This window comes from Euprymna scolopes, chromosome 6 (genome assembly GCF_053919585.1).
Source record: "Euprymna scolopes isolate OS-2025 chromosome 6, ASM5391958v1, whole genome shotgun sequence".
Classification (NCBI taxonomy): Eukaryota; Metazoa; Mollusca; class Cephalopoda; order Sepiida; family Sepiolidae; genus Euprymna; species Euprymna scolopes.
This window is the reverse complement of record NC_136487.1, coordinates 44,026,632-44,038,221: the sequence shown is the minus strand read 5'-3', so window position 1 is coordinate 44,038,221 and position 11,590 is coordinate 44,026,632. Positions and strand designations below refer to the sequence as shown.

General features: G+C 31.4%; 1 protein-coding gene across 4 annotated transcripts in view; it reads right to left on the bottom strand.

Moving 5' to 3' along the window:
• Window positions 1–1,194: 1,194 nt before the first annotated feature.
• The window catches only part of LOC145277623 (uncharacterized), a 108,007-nt gene continuing 97,611 nt past the window's right edge, over window positions 1,195–11,590 (bottom strand). For all 4 annotated transcript variants that reach the window (XM_080129172.1, XM_080129173.1, XM_080129176.1 and 1 more), the window contains 3 exons: window positions 10,984–11,387; window positions 9,310–9,501; window positions 1,195–1,676 (listed from right to left, as the gene is read on the bottom strand). In XM_080129172.1, coding sequence (XP_079985298.1) covers window positions 1,569–1,676; window positions 9,310–9,501; window positions 10,984–11,387 — 704 coding nt within the window. In that variant the 3' untranslated portion in view covers window positions 1,195–1,568. The remainder of the gene's footprint in view (window positions 1,677–9,309; window positions 9,502–10,983; window positions 11,388–11,590) is intronic.

Sequence of the window (11,590 nt, the reverse complement as noted above, 5' to 3'; positions counted from 1 at the left end):
TGGTTAAAGTTAATAGTTAACACACAATAAAAAAATAAATTTATATGAAACACATTTCAGTGTAATTCTTTATCAAACTTATCTAGTTTTAATATGCAGAAAGATTTTTTGAGACGGTAAGATATGGAAAGTTAACATGCCAAAACTTGCGTACTTCTTTATTATAATAACGAAATTCGAAAAATCAAAATATTGAATTTCAAGTAAAACCAATGGTATCTACTTAATTATCATGTCACAGTAAATAACACATCCAAAAATTATGAAAAGTGATAAGTTATATAATTAATTATTAATGAATATAGTTTTTGAAGACAAATAGTAAAAATTGAGTTTTGCTAAATTGGCCTAAAATTTTCCAAATTTTCAGAAAATAGTTACAGTCTTTGTTATGATTTGAACTTTCTGGTTTCTTTTTTTAGCAAAACGCAATTTTGTTTTCGAAAACTGTTTTTATTAATAATTAATTTTCTACCTTATCGGTTTTTGTAATTTTTGATATGTTTATTACTGTGACATGACAATTCAGTAGATATCATTGGTTTCACTTGAAATTCAATATTTTGATTTTCGAATTTCGCTATTTTAATGAAGAAGCACCAGGACTTGTACACAAAAATAAAAATATGATGGAAACTGAGTTTTTTTTTTTTTTTAAATTGACAAGACTTTTGGCACTTTTCCAGAATCCCACCTCCTCTGAAAAAAACAAAAACAAAATAAAGACAAATGATGTACGTATCCATGATGGAAAGTAAATTTCATACACCAAAAATCACATAAATTTAGTTTTAATTTTATAAAGAAAATCATATTTAAGCAAATTTGAGTTATTTCACACCCTCCTTCCCATGTTAAGAATGGCTTTCTAAAATCTTGCAGGTTTCAATTATTTGGAGTTATCTTCCCTGTTCCTTCAATCTGTTTTCAAAATGGTGTTGTGAGATCATCACTCATAGAACAACCATGACATTTTATTTTCTTATTTAAAATTAACACTACTTGATCAATTTATGGGATTTTTTTTGTGTACGATATGTTCTTTCTGTTACAGTTACGTACATAATACAGACTTTTCTGGAGGGATTCTGGACAAGCATTAATTTTTTAAACAGTAAAACAACCTTACAAATAGTTTTGACTCATTAAAAATAGTCATTCTAATATGTTTCATATTGTGTAAATTTTTTTTTGTTTTTGAATGTTAACTATGTACTTTTACCGTTACATTTTTGTCTTAGCAATAATAATAATAATGAAAATAATAATAATAATAGTGAAAATAATAATAAAAAACATGAAAAAATATTTTACATCAAATTTTTAGGAAAAGAGTTTAGCAAAGTTGAGCAAAAAAAAAAAAAAAATAGCAAAGGAATTTTTGACAAAAAAGATTGTGTATAACCAATCAAATATTCCTGAAGTGTCAATAAAAAGATTTTGCAGAAAGATGAGAAAAAATATCTTTCTACCAAAAAAAATAAAATAAAATGCAATCAGTTAATTCTTTTCTGCATGTATGGACAGACATTTTTGAATATTTTTTTCTTGGAAGCGTCAAAATGTGTCTAATAATTCTTACGTAATTGTTTATTTTCTTGTTTTAGTTGTTGGTTCTCTGCGACTAAATCTTTTACAATAGACAATTGTTGTTGCAAATCGTATCGTAATTCAGCCTACAATGAGAGAAAAATAAGTTTGGTCTATAAATCAAATACATTTGGTTAATAATGTAATAATGAGGCAGACAAGTGAGAGTTTAAGTTACAAACATGGACAAAGTTGTTTTAAGCTACATAATGAAACAAAAAAAAAAAAAAAAATGATGATAAATAACTAAAAAAAAAATATTTTATACACAATTGAGAGAAATTTAAAATACAAACACTCCGTTACCTAATAAAACAAACAATGGGACAATTAGAATCTGAGGAAAATGAGATCCTTAAAATTCAATGATAAAATTGTATCAAACCCTAAGTTTAAAATATTGATTCAGAAACTAAAGATAGAAGATATGATGTAAAAACAAGTATTATATAAACTTGGGAAAAACAATAAAAGATTAGAATTAGGTCATAAAGACAGACAAGCAAAAGAGGACACAGAGGAGTGAAAGTTTATGCACAATTTAGTTAACATGTAGAAATCTTGATGCATCCAAGCAATTAAATCTGGGGTAGATCATGGACAAAAGACCCGGTATCATAGGCGAAATTATAGAAAAAAAATTTTTGTATACAAATTTACCAAGCCTATCTGTTATTTATTTTCAGTCTTCTTGGGGAACGAAAACAAAACTAAAGTAAAATCTGGTTGTCTCCCTTACATTCTGAGCTGAGTAGAAAGTAGATGTTGGATTTACTTTTGGCAGTTTCAAACTCGCATTTTTTATTTTGTCCTTTAATCCTCATACTCCATGTGCAATAAAAAATAAGAAAATATAATTAAGCAAAAGCTTTGTTATTTTTACTCTGCACTGAAGATTCCTGAAAGGATGAAACACTAGTGTCTGTAGGCATTTAATTATAGTAAAAAATAATTATGTCAGCCCCTTTAAGAAACTCGTTTCTTATCGCTGAGCACTTTAAATTGAAGTCGGTCAATTTAGCTCTTATGCATAGATCATCGTATAATGATTAGATCACTGTGACTGACGTTAAAAACATTTTTAAAAAATGAAATGTTTAAATTCAATGTTATTTCTCACGGTTAATGGTAGCCAATTGGATACTGTCTTTGTTAATCGAGCCAGAGATGGCTTGTGCTGCTGGGTTTGAATCTGTTGACTGGTGTTAATCATGACACCCTGCACTGAAGATTCCCGAAAGGATGAAACACCAGTGTCTGTAGGTATTTAATTATTATAGTAAAAAATAATTATATATATATATATATATATATATATATATATCGGCTTGTTAGAGGTGCTAGTCTAGCGGCACTGATGAGTTGCGATACAAATATACTACAAATATATTATATATATATATATATATATATAATGAATACGGCATATATATATATATAATGAATACGGCATAATCACGTTGACACACCGGTTCTCGTCAGATTACCAAAGTTAAGCAACGTTGAGCCTGGTTAGTACCAGATGGGTGAATTGGTAATTCTAGGCGCTGTATGTGCTCTCCCCTTATCTCTGCATTTTGTTTCCAGTCGTCTTGTACACACTTCACTTGCCACTGGTATTCAATGTCGACCCAGGAGAGGTGTGGTTTGAGATTGTGCACCTCCTGCCACAAAAATTTCACGCGCAGGCACCCCTTCGTGGGTATCCATAGTCTGTCAAAGACTGAAGGACCCCTTTTTATATATATATATATATATATATATATAATGAAAATAAATTAAAAACAATAAAATTAAAATAAAACTGATCAAAATACACAAGAAAGATTGGAGTGAAATATATGTCAATAGTAATCCAAACTAAATAATCTTAATATAGTATAATCCGGTGGCCCTAGGATATGTTTTTTTTTTACATTATGAAATAGAATATGATGTTTTTTCCAGCCCCTGGTTACGGTATTTTTCCCGCCTTATGGTGTTATTCATATTTGATTACATTATATACTGTACTGTATTTTATTATTAATTTTTAATGCCATATCCCGGGGTCACACTGCACAAAAGTATAGCTTAAAGGATATTGAATACTTTATTACTGTTGAGTTTATGGAAAAATTTAAAAGAAATTAAGTATGGGATCTAATTTAAATATATTAAGGATACAATTTTTAAAAAAATAATAAAAAAATCAGGTATATTTGAATTCAATAAATTAGATTAGAGGAGATATAATTATGAAAGAAAAACTAATAGACATCTCAGGTAATCATTGATTTGAAAATTATAATTGAACTCAGTATATTAATAGATAAAAACTCATAAGTATTGATTAATTTATGTTGAAATGTTTTAAATATTAAAATTGAAATAAACAATATAATCAATAAAAACAGAAGCTGAATTAATAAACAAATAATATAAAATTAAAAAAACGATAAAATTAGTTAATTATTTAATTGATAAAACATCTAATTTAAAAAAACATTGTATAAAGGGAAATAACTCACTTAAATTAAGAAATAGATTATCGCCCTTTAAAAGATAATACATAAATGACGTAAAAAATATTAAAAATGAAAATTCTATATTAATGTTAAGAATGATTAATTAAAAATAATATAATGGCAATAAAAGAACTATAGTTAATGTAGAAATAAATTCAATAAAAATATTAATAACAAATTTTTTCATAGGTATACAAAAATTTAGGTTTAATCAACAAATGTTGCTACTGGAAAAAATTAATATATTAAGTAATTAGTTTCGTATAAAAATTAATATATAGACATCTGTTATAGATTTTACAGGTATAAATATTATCTAAGTAAATATATATAGACTAATGATAAATAATAAATTAATGAAATATTTTTTATTGACGTATATCAAAATGAATGCAATTTATTAATACGGAAATTTAAATTTTAGTAACTTTACCTGAAATTTCAAGCATGATATAATAAATGAAAAATAAAAGATAATTGCAACTTCTCTCCCAATTTTCGGATTTTGTAACCATTCCCATATTCATTAATTTTCTTTTAATGAATTAATAGGTGCTTTTTCTTCTGATGAGTTAAGGGCAGAATAAATTCATTGATTGATAGAATAATTAAATGAATGATTTTGCGCTACGAAACAGGTGCTGTCAAGAATTGTGCATGTCAACATACTTAAAAGAAATAAATTGTAAGATGATCAACATCTTGAAATTTGGAATATAGACTTTTGTCATTTATTTGTTATATGCTCTGTAATTACACTGAGCTTCATAAAGTAAAGAAGGGATATAAATAAAAGGCGAAATATAATTAAAAAAAAAAAAAAAAAATGTCCACATATATTAAATGAAAAATGAAGGATAAAAGTTATACAATTTTATTATATCATCAGAACAATAAGGAAAAGTAAAAAAATAAGAAAGAAAAAACTCTTTAGGCCATGGCATTTCAAAGCTAAATGCTTCTCATCAGAAGAGAAAAAGAGTCAGAATTATGCAAAAAATGTAAGAAAAAAAAAAAAACCCTATTACCTACATATATACAACCCTTCAGATTTACCCTTATACACTGTACCGACTTTTAATTATTTTCTACCATATTATCTTATTCCTTCGTTCTCATTTCATATCTAAATGTTATTAAGCCAGTTTTTCTATATTTGCATTTTGTATAATTCTGGCCCTTCTTCTCTTCTGATAAGCATTTACTTCGAAATGCCATGGCCTAACGATTTTTTTTTTTTTAAAAGTTTTCCTTATTACTTTTCCTTATTATTCTGATAATATAATAAAGTTATATATAACTTTTATTCATCTTTCATTTAATATATTTGTTTGTTCCACTTAATTGTGTTGAGTTTTCTTCTTGATAAGCTTTGCTTTATTAAAGACTAGCATGGGTGTCCGGCGTTGCTCGGGTGTTTGGATGTATATGCTGAGCAACCCCCTCCCAAAAGGTCAATATTTTTAACTTTGACCCCTATTATGACCCCTTAACATTTATTGTTTTGGGCTCAAATCAAGTTATTAAGTTAGATCCATGTCCAAAGAACCTATATCTAAAATTTCACGTTTAGACCCAAAATTGTTGGAGGAGTTTGGTAGAGTTCTTAAAGGTGAAATCGTTGAACGTTGACCCCTTAACAGGCAAATTTCTGGCCGAAAACCGATCACATAGGTTTTCCCAAATCTCAGTACCCTGTATATCAAATTTCGAGTCTGTAGACTAAAAATTGACAGAGTTATTGCATAGGGAAATGTAGACAGACACAGAGACAGACACATTCACTTTTATAGATATATAGATTTTACTCTTTGATAACATATATAAAAAGTTGAGCACTGTTTGGGAAATAAAATAAGTCAGTCAGCTGGTTTTGTTGTGAGATTGCAACTTCCTGTTACCTGATCACTATAGATTGCCTGAATTAATGTTAAGCTTTATTAAAATTAAAGTTTCCCTTCATTCTGTGGCAGTTGACGGTGGCCTAGGGATTTGGTTCCTTGCTAAAAGAATCAAAGTATGCTTAATGGTGTGGTTCGAATCCTTTGATCAATTGTCACTTCCTGCATTGAAGATTTGCAAGAGCATGAAACACAAGCATCTGTAGGTATTAAAAATAATTATTTATAATTCATATATAAATAAAAAAGGCAAAGGGAATGAGGTGTTTACCTGATATAAGCAATGGTAAACTTCAATCTAATATAAATACCAGTATTTATATATTGATATATTAATCCCAACCAAATAAAAAAAGCTCAATACAAAACATAATCGAAAGTAGAGCTTGTTATAAGAGAAAAGAAATTAAAAGTGTACGTTAAGAGTTACAATTAAATTTATTATTCAATAGAATACTACTGAAAACAATTTTCAAAGTCCTTGCCAACTAAGCTCCAACCCGTCTCATTGCCGCAATGTTGCATCCTTGTGTCTGTTTTACAAGTATTTTAATGGAATGTGCTCTGATGAACTCATTGCACTTGTGCCCCATCAATGTACATATCCCTGACAAACCCACTTAACAACAAAATCACACCCCTTCACTGTTGAGATCCCTAAATGTCAGAAACCTTTTTACTTTAATAGCTTCTTCCCTCAAACAGCTAGACTTTGGAATTCTCTTCCTGCTACCTGCTTCCATAACTGTACTGATATGCAGAAGTTTAAATGTAATGTAAACCAATATCTTGTTAAACTTTCCTAGACATGGCTCCACATAGTAGCCCCTTATATTCAAAAGCAATATGCCTTGTTTGGGGTGAAGGTGAGTAAAAAAAAAAAGACACACCAATGATGTAAGAAACTTAAATCTAAGGCAAATGTTACTCCGTCCGCGTCACCAATTGCAGTAAGTTATAAAGTTTAAGAAGTAAATTACTAGATAAGATAACAGTAGACTCTCTCTCCTAAATCCATTCTCTCCAAATAAAACCTTGAAGAAAACTCAGCAAACGTCTCCTTGTGTAATCTTTATACATTGAAAATAAGTGACAATGCAAAGAATAAAAAAAAAAGAAAAGACCATCCTGTATAAAACACCCGTGCATGTACAGTGTACCACAAAAGTGAGTACACCCCTCACATTTCTTCAAATATTTAAGTATGTCTCTTCATGGGACAACATTGAAAAATGATTTTTTGACACAATGAAAAGTAGTCTGTCTGCAGCATATATATCAGAGTTAATTTACTTTCCCCTCAAAATATAGCAATTAAAAGGCAAATCTCTGGCAACAAAAGTGAGTATACCCCTAAGAAACTACAACCCTAAAAAGTGGGTACAATCCTAAAAAACTACACCCCTAAATGTCTAAATTGAGTAGCTTTTTTTCCCCTCCAAAATGTCATGTGACTCATTAGTGTAACTATGCCTAGTGTTCTTAGGGAGCAGGTGTATTCAAATTTGTAGTGCAGCTCTTACACTCTTACCAGTCACTGAACATTCCAACATGGCACCACATGGTAAAGAACTCTGAGGATCTTAAAAAACATATTGTTGCACTACATAAAGATGGCCAAGGCTACAAGAAGATTGCCAACTCCTTGAAACTGAGCTGCAGCACAGTGGCTAAGATCATCCAGCATTTTAAAAGAGCAGGGTCCACTCAGAACAGGCCTCAGGTAAGTCGTCCAAAGAAGCTGAGCACATGTGCTGAGCGTCACATCTAAATGCTTTCTTTGAAAGATCGGCATAAGAGTGCTGTTAGCATTGCTGCAGAGATTAAAGAGGTTGGGGCTCAGCCTGTTAGTGTGTGTAGGACAGTATGGTCTGCTTATGTAATTGACAGTCCCATCCTCCATGTTGTTTAATGAATGGTAAGTGATTGAGAAGCATGGGTCGCATAAAGAAGAGACGAAACATACCAATATATGATAATGAAAGAATGTAGATTTATTTACATAAATATACATGAGAAAGAATAAAGATATAAATAGTAAGAGTTCATTGAGAAGAGTGTTACTTGCGGTTAGTATTTGATGATCGGCTGATGGGTTGGTCAGGAGAATTGGTTGAGTGGGCATGCCTACCGGAGTGCGCTCTGTCACATCTTGACTTGTCGAGAGTTCAGTGGAAAAGAGATAGAAGTCTATAAAACAGGAAGTGACGTAGCTATGTCACTCTGGTTACAAGAGTTAAAGGGTGATAATCCAGTTAGCCTGGGAATTTCAATTCCCACAAGTGTCCAGACCATACACCGCACACTACATCAAATCGGTATGCATGGCTGTCACCCCAGGATGAAGCCTCTTCTGAAGGCAATACACAAAAAAGCCTACAAACAGTTTGCTGAAGACATGTCAACAAAGCCCATAGATTACTGGAACCATGTCCTATGGTCTGATGAAACAAAATTTAATTTGTTTGGTTCTGATGGCCTTAAGCATGTGTGGCGTAAAACCAGATGATAAGTGTGTCATGCCTACAGTCAAGCATAGTGGTGGGAATGTCATGGTCTGGGGCTGCATGAGTGCTGCAGGTATTGGAGAGTTACATTTCATTGAGGGAAACATGAACAACATGTACTGTCAAATACTGCAGCAGAGCATGATCCCCTCCCTCCAGAAACTGGGTCACAGAGCAATATTCCAGCATGACAATGACACAAAACACATCCAAGACAACCACTATTTTACTGAAGGGGCTGAGGGTAAAGATGATGGACTGGCCAAATGTCTCCAGACTTGAACCTAATAGAACATCTTTGAGGCATCCTCAAGTAGAAGGTGGAGGTGCGCAAAGTCTCAAATATCCACCAGCTCCGTGACGTCGTAGTTGAAGAGAGGAAGAGCATTCCAGTGGCTACATGTGAAGCTCTGGTAAACTCCATGCCCAGGAGAGTAAAGGCAATTTTGGATAATGATGGTGGCCACATAAAATATTGAGAGTTGACATGTTGTATGTTAATATTGACAACTTTCTGTAAGGAGTGTACTCACTTTTGTTGCCAGAGATTTAGCTTTTAATGGCTATATTTTGAGTTATTTGGAGGGGGAAATAAATTAACTCTGTTATATGTTGCAGACAGACTACTTTTCATTGTGTAAAAAAAAATCATTTTTTCAGTGTTGTCCCATGAAGAAATATACTTAAATATTTGAAGAAATGTGAGGGGTGTACTCACTTTTGTGATACGCTGTATGAATAAAAACTTTTATTTGGTTTATTGATTAGTCATCAATGAAAAACATTACAGCAAATTTTTGTTACCTGTTGTTGCTGAAACATACGGAGAATATTCATTTGCATACAAAGGAAATCATTGTGAATTTGATCTGTGAATTCTTCCATGGCATCTTGAACAACACTGTGCATCAGTTTAAATGAAAAAGCATTTGACGGAGTAAGTGTAGAGGACAAGCCATTTCCCACAGCATTGCTTGTTGATGAATTTGGATAAATCTGAAATAAGAATAGAATTTTATTACTCACTAGCAAAGATACCCGCGCTTCACGAGCACTCTTGAAGTGGATGTTGTAAGAGCTACTATTGCTTAAGGTGTTTAAGGTAGCAAACCTCAACTTAGTGTGCACCATCCCTTAATGGGAAAGTTTATGAAGAGTCGCACTAAATATGACCTTACTCTTTGACCTTCACCTTGAAAATGGTGTGTATCATTCCTAAGTTGGAGACCATCATCATGCCAGGTTTGGTCATGATCGGTCCAGTGGTATGGATTGTAGAAGAGTTGTACACACAACCACACACGAATGCTACTACTTTATATATAAGTCCCAATTAAGACATAGAATGAGGAATGGAGAAACAATACTCCCAAAGGAGGATACATCATTGAAGACCCAACTTTGTGCCTCCCAGGTTTTGTTACAAATAGTAGGAAGCAGTGGGTAGCTGCAAACCGGATCAGAACAAGACATTCAATAATATCTCAGGACACTTTGATCATCGTCTCATCAGAAAGGTGTGATATTGTACAGACTTCCAACTCACCAGACCATAAGCCCCCCTCCCCCAGATTTTTTTGTGTGGATTTATCTTAAAATTTAATGTCTCTCAAGATAATCCTCAGACTATTCTACCAATTTTCACTCATGAATGTCAAATAGTTTTTGTTTTATCAAAGGTCAATAAAAAGCTGATCTGGATGCAATAGTGAACTCATTTAGCAGTGAAGAATATCAGTTTGGTTGATTAGTTATATGGCATATCAACCCTTTTTGGATTATTTAATGCCTATATAGTGATTTTAGTAAAAGTTTTTATGCTTCAAGTTCTTTATATCATCAAATATTTATTCATAGTGTTTGGTTTGGTTTGGTTGTTTTGTAGATGAATTTTTTTTTTGTAGAATATGATTGAGGTTTGGAAAGGGAAGAAAATAATATCGATGTTTCGTGCACCAGCCAACAATCTCAATTGGATGACTCATTTTTTTACTTTTTTAATTCAACGTTCCATCCTTAGATTTTTCAAAGTGACTTTAATATCAAATATTTGATATCTGTAACATGTCATGAACAAATAAGAATCTATACCAGTTAAAAAAAAATATACCATTCGAAACAAATAAGCAAAAAAAATAAAATGTAGATAATAAAAAAATATTGCTGATAGCAAAAAAATTATTTTTAACACAATTGAAAGAAAGGGTATTTTTAAACTGAAATTTGAAATACAAACATTGTTTAATCTAATAATTGGACAATTAAAATCTGGGGAAACATGAGATCCCCAAAAAACATTAAACCATGAATAAAAAATACAGTTTCAGAAATTGAAGACAAAAAATCTTTTGCAACACGATTAAAAACAAGTATTATATAAACTTGGAGAAAAACAATAAAAATTAGATTAGATCACAGAAATGGACAAGCAAAAGAGGACATCGCTTGAAAGAAAAAGAAAAAGAAGATGAAACTTACCTGCATCTGTGATGTTCTCAAATTCGAATTTTGAGTTGCTTCCAAAGAAGAAGGAGATTTTTTTTCTAAGGTTGATTTACTGCAAGAATCACCAGTTAATTTTGGAGATGTTGCACTTTGGGATCTCTGGAGATAATTATTGGCAGCTGGCTCGATTGGCATTGATGCCACCATTTCACTAGTCTGTGGTGAAATAGGAACATGTGGCCGAACGGAAATATGATCCTTTGAATTTTGTACCGTAATTCCTTCGGGTGATTTTGGAAGTTGTTGAATGGATTTAGGGCTGTTATAACTTTCTGTAATGCACGGGGGTAAGCCAGCATTTGGAACATTGAACCTTACCGATGTGCCGTTTCTTACTTCTTGTCTAGAGCCAACGTTGGACGTACAATTCAATTTCTCTGAAAAAACAAAAAACAATTACATGAATAAGAAAAAAAAAATGGATTTTTATTCAACTATGAATCAACTGATTTTTTAAATGTAAATTTTCGAAAAGGAAATTTTAATTTATAGAAGTCAATATAATGCAGACACAACTAAAGCAAATTAAGATATAATGGTGCAGATTCATATTTATTAATAATACAATATATATATTTTT